The 22,839-nt window shown below is 39.7% G+C and overlaps 1 protein-coding gene across 3 annotated transcripts in view; it reads left to right on the top strand.

Moving 5' to 3' along the window:
• The first annotated feature begins 1,997 nt into the window (after nt 1-1,997).
• Nucleotides 1,998-22,839, top strand: part of IL20RA (interleukin 20 receptor subunit alpha) — a 39,244-nt gene continuing 18,402 nt past the window's right edge. Inside the window, exons 1-2 of one of the 3 annotated variants that reach the window (XM_025422383.3) lie at nt 1,998-2,309; nt 22,609-22,744. In XM_025422383.3, the coding sequence (XP_025278168.1) occupies nt 2,186-2,309; nt 22,609-22,744 (260 nt within the window). In that variant the 5' untranslated portion in view covers nt 1,998-2,185. Of the gene's footprint in view, nt 2,310-2,639; nt 2,836-22,608; nt 22,745-22,839 lie in introns of those variants that run through there. The other 2 variants (XM_025422384.3, XM_025422385.3) reach the window with 2 other exon arrangements.

Below are 22,839 nucleotides of genomic sequence, written 5' to 3'. Positions count from 1 at the left end.
ATTTATATTCCCCAAATGAATGAGAACATATAATGTTTGTCCTTCTCCGACTGACTTACTTCACTCAGCATAATACCCTCCAGTTCCATCCACGTTGAAGCAAATGGTGGGTATTTGTCATTTCTAATAGCTGAGTAATATTCCATTGTATACATAAACCACATCTTCTTTATCCATTCATCTTTCGTTGGACACCGAGGCTCCTTCCACAGTTTGGCTATAGTGGCCATTGCTGCTAGAAACATCGGGGTGCAGGTGTCCCGGCGTTTCATTGCATTTGTATCTTTGGGGTAAATCCCCAACAGTGCAATTGCTGGGTCGTAGGGCAGGTATATTTTTAACTGTTTGAGGAACCTCCACACAGTTTTCCAGAGTGGCTGCACCAGTTCACATTCCCACCAACAGTGTAAGAGGGTTCCCTTTTCTCCGCATCCTCTCCAACATTTGTTGTTTCCTGTCTTGTTAATTTTCCCCATTCTCACTGGTGTGAGGTGGTATCTCATTGTAGTTTTGATTTGTATTTCCCTGATGGCAAGTGATGCAGAGCATTTTCTCATATGCATGTTGGCCATGTCTATGTCTTCCTCTGTGAGATTTCTGTTCATGTCTTTTGCCCATTTCATGATTGGATTGTTTGTTTCTTTGGTGTTGAGTTTAATAAGTTCTTTATAGATCTTGGAAACTAGCCCTTTATCTGATATGTCATTTGCAAATATCTTCTCCCATTCTGTAGGTTGTCTTTGAGTTTTGTTGACTGTATCCTTTGCTGTGCAAAAGCTTCTTATCTTGATGAAGTCCCAATAGTTCATTTTTGCTTTTGTTTCTTTTGCCTTTGTGGATGTATCTTGCAAGAAGTTACTATGGCCGAGTTCAAAAAGGGTGTTGCCTGTGTTCTTCTCTAGGATTTTGATGGAAAGTCTCCACCCCAAGATTGCTAGAACTCATACAGCAATTCGGTAGCGTGGCAGGATACAAAATCAATGCCCAGAAGTCAGTGGCATTTCTATACACTAACAATGAGACTGAAGAAAGAGAAATTAAGGAGTCAATCCCATTTACAATTGCACCCAAAAGCATAAGATACCTAGGAATAAACCTCACCAAAGATGTAAAGGATCTATACCCTCAAAACTATAGAACACTTCTGAAAGAAATTGAGGAAGACACAAAGAGATGGAAAAATATTCCATGCTCATGGATTGGCAGAATTAATATTGTGAAAATGTCAATGTTACCCAGGGCAATATACACGTTTAATGCAATCCCTATCAAAATACCATGGACTTTCTTCAGAGAGTTAGAACAAATTATTTTAAGATTTGTGTGGAATCAGAAAAGACCCCGAATAGCCAGGGGAATTTTAAAAAAGAAAACCATATCTGGGGGCATCACAATGCCAGATTTCAGGTTGTACTACAAAGCTGTGGTCATCAAGACAGTGTGGTACTGGCACAAAAACAGACACATAGATCAGTGGAACAGAATAGAGAATCCAGAAGTGGACCCTGAACTTTATGGGCAACTAATATTCGATAAAGGAGGAAAGACTATCCATTGGAAGAAAGACAGTCTCTTCAATAAATGGTGCTGGGAAAATTGGACATCCACATGCAGAAGAATGAAACTAGACCACTCTCTTGCACCATACACAAAGATAAACTCAAAATGGATGAAAGGTTTTCTTTATACCATTGTAACTACTTGAGCACATTTCTTCATTTCCACCACCGCCATCGCGTTCTGAAGAGCCTGGGACCTGGAAGCGAGCCTGGGTGGAAATCCTCAGGCCCCTGCGCACAAGCTGGGGGGGGGGGGGGGGGGGGCTTCATCCAAGCAGATACCCTGACTTCCTGAGTCCCCCTTCTCAGGATGGGGGTAACGCACAATGGGATGATCCCTGGCTGCCGCCGGGGAGGATTGCGTGAACTCCAATGCAGTGCATGGCAGAGTGCCTGGCAGGACGTTGAGACATAAATACCCATCTCCTTCCGGCACCGAACTCTGACATTACAAAGTTTAGAGGAGTGACTCTCCGGTTCTGCCCCAATCCCAGACGCCCTTTCCCGTGGGCTCAGCGGCTCCCGTCTCCCCGGGGCAGGTCTGACCGCCGGTCGAGCCGCGGGGCTGGGGACCAGGAATCTGGTCGCTGCCTGGGCGGCGGGGATGTGACCCGGGCCCGCCGCCCATGTGCGCCCGCCCACCCCCGGCGCCGGGGACCCACCGAGGGGTCCGGGCGCCCGGGCGCCAGGCCCTGCGGCTGCTGCTGCTGCTGCTGCTGCTGCTCGCGGCGGCGCCGTCGGGACGCGCAGGTAGGAGGGTGGCGGCCGGGCCGCCAGGTGCGGGCGGGGACGCTCCCGGGCCGGGCCGCCGACTGCCCCCCGCGCCCCGGGGCGCTCCGCGCGCGGGTTTCGGGTTCGCTCGGCGGAGCGGGAGGCGCGGGGGTGGCGCTGGGAGCCCCGGGAGACCGCGCGCCTCGGCTCCCTGGTCAAGTGTGCAGGGCTGAGGGTCTCACACTTTCCATTGCGGGGGAGTGGGGCGCAGAGGGGGAGCGAGTGTGGCAGTGGCGGCTCCGAGTGGAGCCTGCGGCCGGGGCAGTGACCGCGCGCAGCGCCCGCGCCCGCGCCCGCCCCGGCTGCCGCCTGAGCCGGGACCAGGCCCGCGCCCGCCTGCCCGCCGCGCTCCGAACACCGGACCCCACCCGCAGGGTCAGCCCGGAAAGAGCAGCGTTCTCTGGAGCACGTCATAGTTTTCCCTTTGCAGTTACGACCCTGTACAGATATGTGCTCTTTGGCTTTTTCGGAAGTAACAAGACTTTTACCTGATTTATGACACAAGGTAACTGAAATCTGTTTTGCTGTGTTTTTAAGTTTAAATTCTACCGAATGGAATCCAGTAAGCCAGGATGATTTGTTAACCTGATTTCTGTTTTTTCCTTCTGCATTTCTAGTATATGAGAAAAAGATTTAAGATTTTTAAAAAGCAAGATATCTGGGATTTTTTTAAAAAATTAAAACCAGCAAAGCTTCCCAAATACTGTACTTTGTAGGTGGTTCAGGCTTTTATGCCTTTTAACCCAGAGCTGATCAACAGTGAATGCAGAAAGTTGTCCTCCAAAGTGCAGTATTCTTTTTTTTTTCCAGTATTCTTAATAGTCCAAGAAAAAGTTCCATACAGAGTTTAAGTTCAATACAGTTATTATGGAAGCAACTCCAATGTCCATGATAGATGAATGAATAAAGAAGATGTGATACACATACACGCATGCACACTTCACATACAGGAATATTACTCAGCCATAGAAAAGAATGGGATCTTGCCATTTGCAACAACATAGGTAGACCTAGAGAATATTATGCTAAGTGAAATAAGTCAGGCAGAAAAAAGACAAATAACATATGATTTCACTTATGCGTGGAATCTAAAAAACAAAACAAATGAATAAACAAAAAGCAGAAACAGTGAGATCAAACTGATGGTTGCTAGAGGGAAGGGAGGTGGAAAATGGGCAAAATAGGTGAAGGGGAGTGGGAGATACAGCTTCCAGTTATGGAATGAATAAGTCACAGGAATAAAAGGTACAGCACAGGGAATATAGTCATTAGTATTATCATAGCTTTGTATAGTGATAGTAGCTATACATGTAAGCATGGCCTAATTACAGGTTGGTGGGATCACTATGTTGTATACCTGAAACTAATGTAACATTGCATGTCAACTACACTTCAATAAAAATACAGTAATAATAAGTTCAATACAGTCACAAAAGAGGTTTGCATATTGATGTTGGAGAGATTTTTGAACAATAGAAATACCCTCAAAATGTTTCTCTTCTAAATCCTAAATTTATCAAGACTTATAGTTATTTTATTTTATTTAGTATTTATAAACATATTTATAATATTATGTTATATTATTTTATGATTTTATATTGTTTTATAGTTGTTTCTACATATACTGTATAAGAAGAGACTATTCCTGGCTTATACAAATATTGAGCTTTCAACTAGCAGATACGAATTTGCTTGTTTCTATATTTAATCAAAGAGAGAAATAAGGCTTGCTCCAAAATTGCGTTGGGGGGCTGGCATTAGAAAGTAGTAATATTCTTGGTGTTAAAGCAAAATTTTTTTTTGGGGGGGGGAACCCAGAAGAAATTCTTTTCTGATCCATAAGATCCAGGTACTTACTTAGCTCTTCCTTTTTTTTTTTTTTTAAGATTTTATTAATTTATTCACGAGAGGCACAGAGACACAGGCAGAGGGAGAAGCAGGCTCCCTGTGGGGAGCAGATGCAGAACTTGATCCCGGGATTCCAGGGTCACACCCTGAGCCAAAGGCCGATGCTCAACCACTGAGCACCCAAATGCCCCTTCTTAGCTCTTCTTAAGGCATTTATTTCTCTTCTGGGTCTTCAGGCACCCTAAGGACTGCTGGAAAAATCAGGTTGGAAGCTACCTGGATATCATACTTACCCCCGAATAGAGAGTGATTTCTATCCTGATGGAGTAGCCACAATATCCGCTAAGCAATGTGGGCTTTCGAAGGGTTAGATGACGCTGCCAGGCTGTCAATAGATCAGGCTGTATAAACCAAACATTCAAAGAGAAAGAAAAAAATGTCAACGTAGCATCAACATTCTAGGAAAATATTGATATTTAAATTCAGATAATCTTTTAACAGAATTCAGAACATCTGTGGTGTTCCCTCAAGGCAGGCATGACACCCATATCCATTCACTTTCACTCTAAACTCTCCAGAGACAGAAGTTTTGCCAGCAAGTTTATCCCTGTCACATGTCATATTCTGCCCTGTGGGCCCATTCCATGCTTATTCTTCAGTGAAGATAAGGAACTACGGTCAGCATTCTATAAACAAGCTTCCGGAGCCAATAAGAGAGAGCAGAGAAGATGACTTCCCAAAGTCATGTATCTCCTCTCCTCAAGCCCTCGAGAAGTATTCATTGCTATAGAATAATTCTGAACTCACCTACAAGGTTTTTTGTGGACCACTCCTCCATCTCTCAGCCTTACCTCACACCACTTACTTCCTTATCTACTGGCCTTTTTCCAGTTCCTAGAGCAAGCCAAACCATTTTTTCATCTCAGAGACTTCATACTTGTGCTCCTACCCACTCCAGCCCCAGCTAACTCTAACTCCTGATCAGACTTGGCATCTTACCTCCAATATGCCTCCCTCAGGAAGATCTGCCCACAATCCTCAAAGAAAGACAAGAATATGGAGTTTATGTTTAGGAATAAATGAACCTAGCTTTAGTTTTGGAGCTTTTAGAATATAGCCAAATATTACTACTATATCTATGCTTATTAGAACTAATTTACTATAATTAACACAGTGATGGTATTTGTTGAAGTGTCTCTTCTTTAATATCAACATAGCAGCATTTGGATATTCTCTTTCACTGAGAAGTTATTTGTACACACAGATGATTCCAGTGGACTAATTAAATTCCCTTCATTATTTTTTTAACTTTTAATTTTGAAATAATTTGAGACTTACAGAAAAGTTTCAGAACCAGTAGGCTATCCATAAATCCCTTAGCTGGTTTCTCCCGTTTAACATCTTACATAAGCATTGTATGGTGTTCTAAACCAGGACACTAACATTGGTGTGATATATTCACTAAACTATAGACCTTGCTCAGATTTCAACCGTTTTTCCACTAAGGCTCTTTTTCTGTTCCAGGATCCCACTTTACATTTACCTGTCCTGTCTCCTTCATCTTCTCCAATCTATGACAGTCCCTCAGCCTGTTTTTGCTTTCATGGCACTTTGGAGTGTCATCTCTTCTTAGAATATCCCTCAATTTGGGTTCATTTGATGTTTCTTCATGATTAAAGTGAGGTTATTCCTTTTGAGCAAATTATATTGTCTTTCTCAGGGCATCATAGCAAAGGATTTATGATATCAATATGTCTTCTTTGTGGTGATGTTAACCTTGATCACTTGGTGAAGGTGGTTTCTACATGGATTTTCACTGTATAGTTACTATTACTTTGGAGCAGACATAAAACTATTTCTTGTACATTTGCATGGCTTCCACGTTTATCAGCTAGAGGTGCATCCCCAACCTGTCTAGGGAACATCATGTATCCCAGATCCAAGCGTGTGGCTAGAGTATCACCAGCTTCATATCTTCAGAATGTATGTGTACCTACTGCCTGTAACTATTTATTAAACTTCCTATAGGACAAACCCAGGAAAGACAGTATGCACTCTCAAAAGAACAACTAAGGGGATTTGTTACCTCGGTGAGGTGGCATGGATTAGGAACAATGTGGAAGGGCTGAGGAGGTACCCTAGTTCTCTGAGTGTACCTTTTTGTACAGCTCTGGCTGGTAGAGCCATACGTAGGACACATATTTCTCATTTAAGCATAAACTTTGGTCAAGGGACTAGGCAGATGGAATTATTAGTGTTTTAAATATGTTAGGATAAGCAGTTCAACGTAAAACATTTTTGTAGTACTTTTTAAAAATATTTTTTTTTAATTTTTATTTATTTATGATAGTCACAGAGAGAGAGAGAGAGGCGCAGAGACACAGGCAGAGGGAGAGGCAGGCTCCATGCACCGGGAGCCCGACGTGGGATTCGATCCCGGGTCTCCAGGATCGCGCCTCGGGCCAAAGGCAGGCGCCAAACCGCTGCGCCACCCAGGGATCCCTTTTTAAAAATATTTTTGAATTCATTTGAGAGAGAGCAGGAGTGGAGAGAGGAAGAGAGGGAGAAAAACAAGCTGACTCTGTGCTGAGCACGACGTGGGACTCTGACATGGGGCTCGATTCCACGTCCCTGAGATCATAACCTGAGCCAAAATCAAGAGTCAGATGCTTAACTGATTGAGCCACCCAGAGGCCCCTATAATATTTTAAATAAATAAAACTGCATATCTGTGTGTTGCCTTTGTTAGTGCTCATGCATAGTACTTTTCACAAAATATTACTCAGTAAATTTGTGATTTTTTGCTTAAAACCACCTTTAATTTCATGCATGATGTGTTTAAAATGATTTTCTATTTGCATCATTTTCCTCACTGTACAGTTTTACCAAGTATCATTGACACATTTATCTCCATGATGATTAAAAGAAAAAGACACCTTAGAATCAGCTACAGCTTAATGTAGCATACGTTTTAATGAATAAAATCATTTTATCCATCTTACTAACATTACACTTATGCTAGGATTATGATATTTTGAAAGCATTCTGATTTTTCTTGGTCCATATTTACGACTATTTAACACAAAAGCTGATGCCAGAAAAGTGAATTAAACCATTCTAAACAATTCCAAAGTACGTCAATTACTTATAAAATTGGAGAATAAGAAAACTTTAGGAAAAAAATTACTGGCTGAAGACATTAAAATTAAATACATCCTCTATTTTAGTTTTCAGAATTCCTGTGTATATAGAAACCTGGAGTTGACAGGACATGAAAGTCCCATCCAACTGCTTCTCCTATGAATCTCCTTTGGAGCACATTTCCAGATTATTACCTACCTGCTATTTGATTACCTGTCACCATGGGACATTCACTGTCTGACACCCAAAGCAGGATGTCCCGTCTTGGCAAACTTCCAGCTATTAAAATGGTCTTCCATATAATGAACGAAGGTCTTAATCTCTTGGATCTTCACCTCACTCTATACTGCTGAAGCCAAGCAGAACAAGCTGTGCCGATAACTGCATGGAGCATTCTGTGTCTTCTCTCCTCTTAGCTAAGCACCTTCCCAGATGTGCCACGTCGGCCTGTCTTGATCTTTCTAACATCTGTGTGTTTGTCGGCAAGGTCCCAGGCTGCCTCCCTGCCGATCATGATGAGATGGCCGGTTTACTAACATTTTAAGCACTGCGCCTGGTATGTTTGTCCTTGAATGATTCAGCATCAGGTTCTTGGTGAACATAGGGTTCTGGAAGCCTGAAAACTGCCCTCCTTTTCTTTGTTGTCCTCTCCTCAGAGACACGGACTCTGAACCCTCTTCTATACTCAGGCTTTCATATTAAGACAAGTTCACTTTGTGGAGGTTAGTTTTCTGTCTGCTTCTCGAAGGCTAGAAGATGGAAATACAGCATAATGTTTTATCAAAGCTTGGGTCTGTGATGGTGGTCTTTAATTTAACCAAAGATACTCTTTTCTGAAAATAAAAATGTTTACTGGGTATCTCTTCAACTCTAGGTTGAAGCTTTTAGAATATAGCCAAATATTTTAGAATATAGCCAAATATAGCCAAATATTGATTTCTGACTGTGGTGGTCAGCACATTGCATGTTGAGCCACAAAATGGCTTCCATACGGCTATCTCAATCCCTTCATGCGCTGCTTTTGCAAATGCCAGCTCTACCTCTAGTCCCAGAGACCTGGCATCCTTTTGTCCTGTACAGACGCGTCAGTAAGTTGTCCTTCTACTTCCTGATTCTCAACATGTATGCTTTTCATTCAGCTTCCTCAAAGTTCCATCCCATATGGTTGCATTTGTGTTTTGGTCATATGAGGTGTTTTGGCAACTGCGTTGTCCTAGTTAATGCATTTGTTTACATTATTTCCCCCATTTGAATTTCCTCCTCCTTAACTTTGCAGATATTTTCCTGCTTTCATCAATCCCCTCATCTTTACTTTCTGGAGACTCGGCAGCCCTTAAAGCATTCACCGTTCTCCTCAGTAAACACTGTTCATTTTTGAGGATAGATACAAGCAAGCAAAAAATACGTCCTGTATTAGTCTTCTGAGGCCGCTGTAACAAAGTACCACAAAACAGGTAGCTTAAAATACCATAATTTATTATCTCATGGTTCTGGAAGCTAGAAGCCTGGAATCAAGATATTTGCAGGGTTGACGCCTTCTGAGGTCTCTGAGGGAGCATCCGTTCCATGCCTCTCTCCTAGATTCTGGTGGTTGCTGGCCATCTTCGCCATCCCTTAGCTTGTTGATCATCATTCCAATTCTCTGCCTTCACATGGTGCTCTCCCTGTGTCTTCACACAATCTTTCCTCTGTGGATGTCTGTCTTTGTGTCCAAATCCCTCTTCCCTTTTAAATATTTTATTTATTCATTGGACAGAGAAAGACAGAGCACGAGCAGGGGGAGGAGCAGAAAAGGAGAAGAGGTTTCCTGCTGAGCAGAGAGCCCAATGTAGGGCTGGATCTCAGGACCCTGGGATCATGACCTGAGCCAAAGGCAGATGCTTAACCAACTGAGCCCCCCAGGTGCCCCTAAATTTCCCCCTTTTATAAGATACCAATCGTATTGGATTAGGACCCAACCTAATGACCTCTTTTTAACTGATTACCTCTCTAAGGACTGTGTACCTAATTAAGGTTACTTTATAAGGTACCAGGGGTTAGGATTTCAACATACTTTTTTCGGGAGGCACAACTGAATTCATAACACCTACCCTCACTCACAGTCTTGAATGTAGGGCAGGATCCGTGGCCTTGGCTTGCAAAGTGGAGAAAAGCTCCCTTTTCAGCCCCATGCGGTGGCTTTCTCATCCTCAGCATGTTTATAGTCTATGTCTATTGCCAAAGAATGCAGAAGTGTCATGACTGAACGTCTCTCCTAAGAATGTTGAGGGCGGAGATGAGGTCTTCTCTTGTACTTTCCATAACATGAAGAGAGATAAGAGAGAGCCACCATTTGGTAATATATTCAAATATGGAATTATTATTTTGTAAGCCTAAAACTAATATGATGTTATAGGTCAATTCTAGCTCAGCAAAAAAAAGCAGGTGAAGAGTCATCCATGGTGTGTAATAAAGCCAGTGCAGTTTAAAATTCTTCAGCAGAGGGGCTCCCTCTCCTCAGACCTCTACCTCCTGCCTCGGCTTCTCTGAGGTACACTTTCACTGCAAAATCGTCACTCTTGCTCCAACAAGGACCGTTTTCATACTTAAGGCTAACTATCCGTCTAATTCCAAGCCAGTCCTCCTTCTCCATTTTAGATTAAAATATATTTGTTGCAAAGTGCTCTACTTTGTTATTTTAAAAATTAGCTCATAATTTCTAAGTGTGAAATAAATTATCACATGCAACTCAGGAGCAAATAACTTTAGGGGAATAAGGTATTCCAAGTGACCAGATTTAAGGAAGAAGAATTACCCTAGCACCCCATGCATCTATTTTGGGTGTTCAGAAGTTAACATATACCTTGACATAATGTGATTTGAGCACTTTTCATTCATTCAGTGTCATTCATTCATATATATCAGGAATAGTTGTAGGCATCAAGGTGAACAAGAAAACAAGGTCTCTTTTGTCACATAACATTTAGTCTCACACAGGTGATTATTATGTTAAAGTATAAATGCCAGAATTGAGAAAATCATGCTTCTTTAGAAGCACAGAACAAGATAACCAATTAAATTTAGAAGGCAAGTGGGGCTTCCCATAAAGGGGCCCTTTAAACTAGGGCTTACAAGATTTGCTGGTAGATAGATGATAGATGATAGATAGATAGATAGATAGATAGATAGATAGATATTTGTTATGGCTATTTGTGGTCTGTGATCAGTGAGTATGACCTGCTGAAAGCTCAGATGATGGTTAGCATTTTTAAGCAATCAAGTATTGTTTTCATTAAACTATAAACATTGTTTTCTTAGACATGATGCAATTGCACACTTCATAGACAACTGTATGGTATAAATATAACTTTTATATTCACTGGGAAACCAAAAAATTCATTTGACTCACTTTATTGTGATACTCACTTTAGTGCCGTGGCCTGAAACTGAACCTGCAGTGTCTCCAAGGTATACCTGTGAAGCTAAATCAGGGGTTAGCTTCTATCTATAAATTACCAGGTAGTTAATATTCCTTTCCACATAGAATATTCTATCTATAAATTACCAGGTAGTTAATATTCCTTTTCACACCTGAAGTTCTTTCTTTTAAGCCTACAAATCAACAAACAAAACGTGGGCAGGAGTAAGGAGCTCTGTAACTATAGGACAGCCTGACTTGATGGCCATTGGCAGGCTCAGGTCACTGTGGTCTGTGGCTCTTTGCAATACCAGATCAGACCACAAACAGTTATCAAAAGGCACAATTGTTATAGCTGTGGTTTTGCAAGATCAGGCTAGTGTCCTAGGTGCTATTTCCTACTTCCTTAATCAAACAGTCCTTTGAAGGCTCTGTTGGCTTTAATGAGCAAGTGCAAAGGGAATGTCTTAATTGATCCATTCTCTCAGTTATTCCTGAAGAAGTTCCAAGGCTGTCCACGCAGCAGTGCCTGTGACTCTTCTTTATGGGTGGCCTCTTCATTGTCGCTCTGTTTTTCTCTTGACCAGTGGTTTTTTACATCTTTGTGGCAGTTAAGGATCTAAAAGAGCTGATCTTCAGTGTGGCCTATGTAGTGTAGAGGACTTCTGTTCATTCTATTGCATATAGTTATGCAACTTCATCCAGGCATAATTCAACCCAAAAGAGGCCTGATCTTAGCCCCAGCAACCCTCAAAAACATCACTTGTCACTATAGAGAAGAGATAGCCTATTGCAAAAAAAAATTTTACCTTTCTGACAGTGTTGGGTTTTTTTTTAAGATTTTATTTATTTATTCATGTGAGACACACAGAGAAAGGCAAAGACGTAGGCAGAGGGAGAAGCAGGCTCCCTGCAGGAGCCTGATGTGGGACTCGATCCCAGGACCCCATGATCATGACCTGAGCCAAAGGCAGATGTTCAACCACTGAGCCACCCAGGTGCCCCTCTGACAGTTTTGTTTTTTTGATGGCTACTGTACACTTGTCTTGGTCTTGTTCAATTGGAAAATCTAAGATGGCAACTGGTGATCACACCATCAACTTCATTTACCTCAGAATTCCAGTCAACAGTGAACAGAAGCAAATACTATTAATACTTCCAAATCACCACTAAGTATTTACTTCCAAGTTACTTTCCACTAAATAATTATTTTTAAAACTCTCTTAACTTTTTCTATTAATTATTTTCTTACAATTTTATCTTGTTGATTTTCCCTCTGAAAATTTCAAGTGATAGAGATATTAACGAAAGAATGACTTTGCTTCTGTAAGGATAAAAAGAAGTACTAGTTGTGAATATGATTTGAAAAATAGATGGTATTTAATCAATACCTGCTGATTGAACTTGGAATTCCCAACACTATTCTTTTCAATACTGTAGAGGTCCCAAATGGGTTGCCCTTGACTCTCTTCTTGCTTTCATCTTTTCATTTCTAAGGCAAGATATCAAGTAGTAGAGGCCACCAACCCACACTCAAATCTGTTTTTCCATAGTTACTATGATGTTCATTATTACAAATCAAGGTACTTTAGAGATCACAAAATGTGGAGAAAATCAAGTTCCTGTCCTGAAAGGGCTAATTTGTAAAAGGGAAAGGAAGACATTTGTATAAGAGATGATATAAGGTAGTACAACTGGTTTTCTAACAGCAAGGTTGACATAGACAAGTTAATAATGGTGTCTTTAAAATAGGCCCTTTGGAAGGTGATGCACAAAAACCTTACCACAATATATTTCTTAAACTCCTTTTTTCCAAGTTCCAAGTAGAGCTCACATGTTGGTCAGAATAGCCCATCAAGTGGCAAACCTTTACCTTGGAGGTATTATTTAATTTTCAAAAGCATTCCAAGCTGTTTCCAACAAACTTGGGTAATCAGGCTGGAAAATCAGGTTACAATTGGACAAAAACAAGGTATGACTATAAAAAAAGTGAGATGGAATTTTTTGCATGTTTATAAGCTACCTCTGAAACCAGTTATACCTGAAAGAAAGTGTGCCCCAAAAGCCATGAGCTGAGCAGTACTATAGGAATAATTATAAACCCTCCCCTGGGAGCTTCATGGAAGATGCATACTCTGCTATGGGTAAACTTCAAAATGTTTCTTTTAAAAAGTAGTCTCAGCTTTAAGGTTTGCTTGCTATCAGGTACCAACAGCAATAACCAAAAACATGTTTAAGCACATAAATGTATTTATTGAGGTGTGGCTATGAAGAAATAACACTGCTTTTTCTGTATGACTCATGCATCACTCATCCACATAAATGTTCACATTTCTGGCAGGGAAAGCATATACTGATGGATTGTGTCCCAAATTCAAATATATGCTCATTCCATGAGAGCACGGCCTTTTATGTGTTTCTGTCTTCTGCTGCACGCTGGTGCCTATCAGTTTGTATTTCTAGTGCACAATATGTGCTCAGTAACTATGTTGAATGAATGATGTGACTGTGTACAGTTCTGACCAGGAAAAGCTTCAATGAAGAAGAAATACTTGGGTTTTCCTCATTGAATTTCTTCTCTCTCTCCTTAGAAGCAATCATTTATAACATGCAAAATTGATAATGATCATACAATCTCTTCTTCCCTCAACAGTGCTCTTAGGAGCATTTCCTAAAGGCAGTAGGTAAGTATCCTATAATAATAGGAGCCCTGTTATAGTCAGAACACTTGGCCTCAGTCAAGTATCCTCCAAATAGCTGAATAACTACAGCCAAGTCATGCAGCTTCTCCTGGGCTCTATCTAGTTAGCTGTAAAGAGAGAATAGTAACCATGGAGGACAACATTGAGCGAATAATGATTGAGCTCTTTCTTTGTGCCAGGCACTATTCTAGGAGATCTGTGTAGAGATCTTACTTAATCATCCCATCAGTCCTATGAAGCCCATAGTATTATTTTATTTTACAAAGAGGAAATAGAGGTGCAGAGGTTAAATAACTTACTTGAGGGTGCATGGCTCGTTAAGTGGTAGAGAGTGGCCTCCAGTATGGCTCTAGAACTCTTGTTCTTAGAACTTCTCTCTGACCTACTCACCTAAACAATTACTAGAAGACAGTGAAAGAGGGCAGGTGGCAGTGCCATGTAATGTGCAGTATTATTAGAGAGAACATAGAGACAGCACCCACATATAGCAGAGTGAGTGGGCAAAGAAAGAGTAGAGAAGTAACTGTGGAGATGGTGGTTCAGGGAAGACAATCGAGTGTGCAGGAACTAATGTTCACGCTAAACCATGCTCTCTCCTATATAAAACACAGCTGTGTATCTTTTCTTAGGTAAACAGTTTCTGAATCAGATTTTAAGTGCTGTTTTTAGATGATTAGTTTTTAAGGGCCCTTGCCGGATATATAATTAGAAAGAAGAGGAGAAAGAGGAGTTAATATTTTTCAGGAGAACTAATTTACAACTTAAGACAAAAGAAAATCTGCTTTTCCTTTCAGCATGATGAAGTCAGAACAAGACCTGAGATAATCTGTCTAAAGGCAGCAATACCGTTTGGTTCTCATTTGGGAGTGGTTAAGATAAGTAACTTATAACTCATGGTTTCAGAAATTGGTTGATCACCTTCTTGTGCTTTTTGTTAACTCTTTTAACTTCACTCCCCACAATAAAGAACTGATACAAGTGTATTAAGGTATTTTCCTCTTTCAAAAGACACTTGCAGTATGTAGCAACCACTTGCCATGCATGGACTACTGTTCCTTCATTAAAAAGCATCTGTGGAGTCTCTTTGGACTGTGTTAATCCCCTGTGTACAGTGTGAGTTGACCAAAGTGGTTTCAAGATACCAAGATTTGGCAGATCAGGTAGTTCCACCCCCATTCAGTCCTCATGTGAATCTGGGTCCTGCACTCCTCCATGGTTTATGTGAGCCCCACCAGTCCCTGGTTAGTTCTCTTCAAAAGCATTTATTTGCCAGATGCTGGGGATAAAAGACTCTGAGACATGTCAAACAGCTCAGAACCTGGTGATACCTTAACTCTGCTTGAGCTTCAAAAGAGCAGACGGGGCCACGGAGACTGGAGACTTTCTCTGGGCAAGGTTGGGCAGGGGTTCCTCTATGCCAGGGTTCCCTGGTTAGTCATGAACTTGAGAAACCTGAATGGTCCCAAAAGGGAATTCACCGGAGGTGGACACATTTGACTGTTGAGCCTCTTACAATCTGGTTGTTTTCCTCACTGGTGGATGAACATACAACCATAATAAGAAAGTCAAATTACCTCAGCACCCAAAGACAGAGATTTGGGTAACCACGAGACTGATTACCCTGACCCTTCATGAGTTCACTTTGAAAACCTCACCACTTTGTATGGGTGTACATCAGGCACTAATTTATGCATGAGCTTTTCCCATAGTATAATGAAATAGAAATGCCTTTTACCATCAGGCATATAATTAAAATTTCAACATTCTTAGAAGATGTAATGTCAGCTTTGAGGCCACCAGGAAAATGTTGCATACTGTTTTTGCTATACCTAGAGATCTGTATTTATAAAAGATAACTCTTAGAATAAATGTAGTAGCCACATTTTATAATATTCCACCAATGAAGTTGTCATAGATTTATCCCTTTTAAATGTCATTTATCTATTGTCATCCTACTAGAAGGACCCAAGGACAGAGACAGGACTTTCTCCTTATGGTGTGTAACATAAATGAGGCTGGGCTAGAAAACTTTCCCAAAGGCCAAAATGTTACAAACAGAAAATAAACACTGAGAGCAGAAACAAATCTGAATGATGTGACTTACAGATATAGCTCATCAATCATTACTTGGAAGTTCATTAAGTAGACTCGTCCTTGCTGACCTCTTGTAGCTTTGATAAGGCAGAGGCCATGCTAAATAACCACAATTCAAGGGGCACCATTAAGTATTGCTCAAAGTCCATACCTGGTCAGGGAAGCTCAAAAGGAGCCCAGAAGTCCCACCCCTTTTTGAGGTCTGCTGAGTTCCATTTTCTCTTCAAAGAGCAGCCTCATACCCAGATGAATATCATCAAGAATGCCTCCCTCACTTCAGTGGAGATCATGCATACTCTACATAACTTCACAGTATTGTCATGTCATTAAAATAGTATAAGCCAATATTTATTAAATGGATGCACACATGGAGGAATGAGGGGTCTTTTAGTTCCAAAAGATGCTCTAAGAGGAGGACACCAGAACCATAAAGGCGCAGAACAGTGGAGCAAGTTAGGATATTGCAGGTAATTTGGTGTGGCTGGTGAACAAAGTGCATTTGGCAGAAGTGCAAAAGGAAAGGTCAGGCCCGACCTTGAAGAACCTTGTGTTCCATTCCAAAGTTGTAATGCTACAGAACCCCCAGAAATAAAACTCTGTGTGCCAGTCCAACAGCTTTGTGATTTAGGATGTGAAATGGATGGACTATCAGAGAATCAGAGCTGTACTTAGAGGCCATAAACCTATGTGAACAAAAATGCCTTTGTTACTCATAAGTTGGCCCATGACTCCTGACATTGATGTGGGTGTGACATATTTTCACTTCAGTGTTGGATAAATTATCTTATCAGTACTGGCAGGTTAGAAAAATGACTTATCTCAATTTAAATGTTTACTCAGGAGTGTCTTCCTTTATGTTTTCCAAACCTGAAACAAACATAATGCCTAAAAACTTCACAAAGATTTAAAAACAACAAGAAAATACTAGTTATCAATTGTTTTTGTTTAGGTGTGCTATTTCTCCTTCTTAAAAAAAAAGTGTGAATTCTATTTTTTAGCACTCCTTTGCATCATCAAGACAGAAAAAAAAAGGGCAAATATTCCTTGATAAATCCTAATTTGTTAACTTAAGCTTTCACAACATGGTAATTCTGTTGCTGATGAGACTCTTGCAGCTCCACTTCATCAGGAAGTCCTGTTGTTTCTACTTTGAAAAAGAGTTTTGAGCTGCCCACCCATCTCCATATCCATAGCCAGCATGGGGGGGGGTGGGGGTTGGTGGCAAGCCCATCCTTCCTCACTAGGACTACTGTAATTATGGTCTTAGTGGTCTCTCCAGTTCGATTCCTGCCTCCTTCCAATCATTTCTCCTCTCAGTAGTGATTTAATCTATTTGAAATATAAATAGGCCCATGGCGTCCCTTATTTAAAAGGCGTCAAAAAAAAAAAAAAGGCTTCAATACTTTCCCACTGAATTTCAAATGGAATCCATATTCCTTCCCAGGGCTTATAGAGATGAGGACTCCAGCTCTATGTACTTCTTCAATTTGTTCTTGACCACTCTCCTTTTCCTCACTTTTTTTTTCTCCAAACACCCTTGTCTTTTGACAATTTGAACTGCCTTTTTGGATGAGATTTTTTTCCATCCAAGGGGGTTTTGCCTGGAATACTGCCCTCCCACCTGAAGCCAACTCCTAAGACTCCACCTGAGTAGGTTCTGTGACCCAGACCCAACCTTATACTGCCTTTCATAGCTTAATCATCAAATTTATAAGTATTTATTTATTTATTTATTTATTTACTTGTTAATAGTGTCCCTCTCCCTGCTAGTATGGGAACTCCAGAAAGGCAGGAACCCAGTCTGTATTCACCACCAGATATCTACATAGCAGCATCTACATTCATTTCCTGAGGCTGCCCTCATGAAGGACCACAGGTTGACTGGATTAAAACAACAGAAGTTTATCTTCTTATAGTTCTTTATTTTCTTGTACTAGAAGTACAAAATCAAGGTGTTGTCAAGGCTGTGCTTCCTCTGAAGCCTTTAGAGGAGGCTCCTCCTTGCTTCTTCCAACTTCTGGTAGTCCCACATTATTCCTTGGCTTGTAGGGAATCCATGCCCTCATTTTCAAATAGCATTCTCTTTGTGTCACTGCATCTTCATATGGCCATCTTCTTAAAAGGACAACCAGTCATACTGGATTAGGAGTCTCTTTACTCCACTATGATTTTAACTACTTAGGTCTACAACTCTATTTCCAAATAAGGAAACACTTTGAGGTACTAGGTATTAGGACTTCAATATATCTTCTTTGGGAGGACACAATTCAACTCATAATAGCGCCTAACAAATATTAGTTGAATGGATAAATAAGATGCCTCTTGAACTGATGTTTCTCATCAATATAAATGGGATTGACTGTAGTGTATTCTCTATAGGAGACAAAGAGCTAAAGGCCAAGGCAAAATGTATTATTTCTACATCTTTAAATTTTACTGTGATTTCAAATTGGTAGAGGGCATGTACTCAGCAACTAAAAAGATACCAAAATCGATTCAAACATAGCCTTCTAGGAATCCCTGTTTTTCTAGTCACCATACACTGTCTGGGGATTGGCAAAGTAGAAATAGAGTTCCTACTTGCATTCTCCAGGCTCGGATATGGGCTGAAATAAAATACTCTGAGAGGAAAAGGAAAAAGAGTTTCCTACTACAGATTGTAGTGGGATCTAAAGAAATGTACTGACTACATCAATATCTAATATTTATTAATATTTAAATGATTTTATATATGAATATCTGGGATAATATGTATTTTCTCATAAGTCTTCTTTTTGTTTAAATTCAGATAAGGATTATCTGCAAGTTTGCAAGGGTAGCAGATGAGTGAGGAGGTTAAGAGTGTGGGTTCTGAACACAACTCCTCCACTTACTAGCTGTGTGAACTTGTACAACTTCTCTGTGCCTCAGTTTCTGCATCTGTATAATGGAGATGATAATGGAGGTTCTTTCCATACAGCTGTTATGAGAATGTGTATGATTTGATTGTATAAGGCACATAGAATTGTGTCAGCCACATGGCAAAGCTTCAATAAATGTTAGTTACTGTTTTCATTATATACTAGCCATTTGCCTTGCTTCAGTTAAATATAACATGTAAAGGTTTTTCACGATATGTATTATATTTTTAAAGTCTTATGCAAATTGGCTTTTATTCACATTCAGTATCTACTTTTAAAATAAAATTTCTTAGTCTGTCATGAATAGATCTCACTATCAATATAACTTTTAATCATGCCAAAAGACTTCTCATGTCCTACTGAAACCAGAACAAACCCAGTCCTTAGAAGGCTTCTTTGCAGAAAGGTCAAACCTAACCACAGCAAAAAGCATCTATTTCCATTGATCAAAGGTAGATCATTAAAATTCCATAATTGACAAATATTACAAATGATACAGATAAATAAATTACTATCAATCCCTCATCCCAAATTGATAAATATCCATTTCCGAAATACAAGCAGAGAGATAAGGGTGATGAAAGAAGATTACATGGCTTAATTTGCTCTGATTAAAAAGGGTTCAGAAATTAGCAGACCATCTCTGGGGTGACAGAGATGGGCTGATACTAGAATGTGACCTCCTTTGTCATGGTACACAGCTCCTAGATAATATTTTGATTTAATGACAAGGGAATGATCCCAAACTGATATATTTTCCACTTATGTATTCAGATAAATAATGTCAATCAAACAAAGGCTCTGCAGGACTAAAAGCTGGAATATTCCTTCCCCAGAAATAGTGTCCCAAACCACAATATCCGTTTTAAAATATATTTCTATTAAAGGTGTTCACTACTCTGAATCCTTGTCAATGTACAGTGAGCTTAACTAAGCATTATCTTTAAAAAAATCCAAAAAGATGTCGCTGCAATCTTTGCTTGCTACTAAAAGGCTAATAAATTTCCAGTCTTTTCACTGGGTTTTTAATTTTTGTTTAATAAAGATAAAAGCAAACTATTAAAACACAGAGACTAACCCAGATACAATGTGGAAGGGGATTTACAGGCTGTGAATGCCAGGAGGAGGGGATTATCAAGGGCTATTTGGAGGGTAGCTACCCAAATTGTGGTGATACATGTGATTTACCCATAATGTAGACTTGCAGAGGAGTTGCATGTGCATGCATTTCATAACATTTGCAATGAAATACATTTTCTTTTCAAAAAATAGAATGACATGAGAAAAAATGTTTAATGTTTTAATGTTATTGCTCACTATTCATTTTCTTTAACCTATTTTGATAATTAGCAGAGCATTTCTGGAGGATCATTTAAACAAATATAAACATGAATCAAGATGTCTGTTAAACCAATGAACATTAACAATTGACAGCACATTCCAGAGCATAGTTCATTTCAGAATAGCAAAATTGCTTTGGTTCCTCCTAATAACAATGACCAAGGAAATTAAGTTACATTAACTTGAAATGAGTAATCCATTTTTTTCCAGGTTATTTCTTAAAACTGTTTTGAGTATGTTTTAGGCATTTTGAGAATTCTGTAAATCATATACTTACATTAAAGATAAGCAGAAGGGCACCTGAGTGATTCAGTCCATTAAACAACCCACTCTTGGTTTGAGCTCAGGTCATGGTCTCTGACTCTTGAGATGCAGCACCCCCTCCCTCCCATCACGCTCTGTCCTCAATGTGGAGTCAGCTTGAAATTCTTTTCCTTCTTCACTCTCCCTTCCTCTCTACTCCTCTCCACCACACACGTTCACCTGTGCATGATCTCTAAATAAATAAATAAATAAATAAATAAATAAATAAATAAATAATTTTTTAAAGCCAAAATCGATGTTGTCAAAGATAAAGATTTATATAGATTAAACATTGGGACATATGTCTGGACTATAATATCTAACATAACTTGTGTTTTATATCTCCAAATTCAAGTTGCCACAAACTGGAATATCCTAGTTTCTTATCAGTTAGTTCTATGGAGCTATGTTTTGGTAATATCTTCCATCTGTGATATTATAATACATTGTCTATTTTAATTTTCTTACAAGATGCTAACTACTCTTCATGTGCATGTGTCATATAAATGTAGAGAATGACAGGTTTTAGATATGAAAAGACCGTTGGAACTTTTTGTTAAAAGTGTTCCTCACTTTTGAAGGGTTGGGAAATATGATGCTTCATGGCACTGCCTCCCCATGTTCTCAGCTTCGTACTCAAATATCTGATTAAAAATCAGAACCTATTGGTAGCACAGAGCAGTATTAAGTCACTGATAATTATTTTCTGGCATATGATCTCCAGAAAAAAAAAAAAAAAACAGTTGATACACAAAGGCTCCAAAGAGTTAGAAGGATAGAGAGACAGACATTGGGCAGGCTGTTTCTTTTTGAGATATTCTCTGCTCCTACTAGATACAAACCCACACAGTGATCAGCTGATACTGCTTCTCCTTGAGTATTTAACCTTCTTATTAAAAATAAAACAGAGATATTTAAAAAATGATCAAGGTTGAAAGCAGAAGCCATTACAAATATAGCATATGTATACACACCCAAACAAACACTCAACCACCTATATATTGGTTACTCTGCTATGCATTAAAGAGCTTATTCTGAGTTAGAATTAGAGTTACATTACAAAGTTTAATTTTAAAGCAAAAAATTTTTCTTCTTTCTTTTCATTTGGTTTGTGGGATTACAATACATTGTATAGAGCTAATCTTAGCTAATCTTAGCTGAGAAATTAGTTTTATCCCAAGGATAAACTGACATTAGTCCCAGGTAATTCACACAAGAATTATGGGACTGTAGCTAAGATTAGACCAGTTTTTGGTGACTTAGCTAAATTTCATTTCCTAAGGTTGGTTTGAAGTATCAAAATTTGTTATTTTCCAGTCCATTGACTAAAATATGCATATTTCTGATAAGATATGTTCTTCCTAAAATCTGATTGTTTATTATCCAGGACTTTGTGATCTCTCCAATATTTTAAGTTAACATTTTGATTCTTGCATGTTACCAATGATTTTTTAAATTTAATTCAAAGATGATCCTTGTTTTCTTTTTTTTTTTTTTCCTTGTTTTCTTTTATAAGAAATTATCCTCCACTTTCCTTTTGTCCTTTACTTAATTTGTTGGTAGTATCTCAATTCTTTATTGTTTTTCTACAGCAGATTTCTACAAATTAATCCTCTAGGATACAGTTTTCTTAGATCACAGTTGTGTGAACATATCCGCATTTAATTAAATACATTGTCTTCTTTCACTGGTTTCTTTTCCAATAATTGCTTTATTATATCCTTTAATAAAGCTAACCCTAACACCAGCCTCCAAAACTTGAGACTTTCAGGGCCATTTATCCTAAATTTGATTTCTGTATCTAATAAGGGGATTGTTTCAGTTATCTGCTGACACATTAACAACCTAGCCCAAAATGATTTAAAACAGTCATTTTATTATTTCTCACAAATCTGAGGATTAGCTGGGGCTCAGCTAGATGCTTCTTCTGCTGGTCTCATTTGGAGTCTCATGCAGCTTCATCTATGGCAGAAGTGGCTTCATTCTGGCCTCCTGGTTGGAATGCTAGGCTCAGCTAGGACAACTGAACATTTCCCTCTGTGCATGGCCTCTTGTGATTTCTCCAGCAGAGTGGCCCAGCTTTTTAGATGGCAGCTCAGGATTTCCTTTTTTTTTTTTTTTTTTTTAAGATTTTATTTATTTATTCATGAGAGACACAGAGGGAGAGAGAGACAGAGACACAGGCAGAGGGAGAAGCAGGTTCCATGCAGGGAACCTGATGTGGAACTCAATCCTGGGACTCCAGGATCACGCCCTGGGCCAAAAGCAGGGCCTAAACCGCTAAGCCACCCAGGGATCCCCAGCTCAGGACTTTCAAAAGAGCAAAAATAGATACTGCCAGATGTTCTTAAGACTTAGTCCCAGAGTTACTTCTGCCAGAGTTACTACTTTGGTTGAAGTAAGTCATGGGGTCAGCCTAGGTTTAGGAGGAAATAAATAGGACATGAGTACTGGAAGGTGCACCTTGTTGGGGCCATGTCTGAAGACCATCTACCACAGGAGTTATGTTTTCCTTTTTCTAAGACCCTAATTCCTCTCTACTCCTTTTTCAGTTCTCTGCATCTCTGGTGGCTTACCCAAGCCTACGAATATTACCTTCTTATCCATAAACATGAAGAATATCCTACAGTGGAGTCCACCAGAGGGCCTACAAGGGGCTGAAGTTACTTACACTGTGCAGTATTTTATGTAAGTTGGTTCTTTTCCTTTTGGCTAATTTATAAACATAAGATTCAGATACCTGTTAACTGTGCAAAGATAAACCATCTATTGTACTAAACAAG

Source organism: Canis lupus, chromosome 1, assembly GCF_003254725.2.
Source record: "Canis lupus dingo isolate Sandy chromosome 1, ASM325472v2, whole genome shotgun sequence".
Taxonomy (NCBI): Eukaryota; Metazoa; Chordata; class Mammalia; order Carnivora; family Canidae; genus Canis; species Canis lupus.
This window is presented reverse-complemented; position numbering and strand designations above follow the sequence as displayed.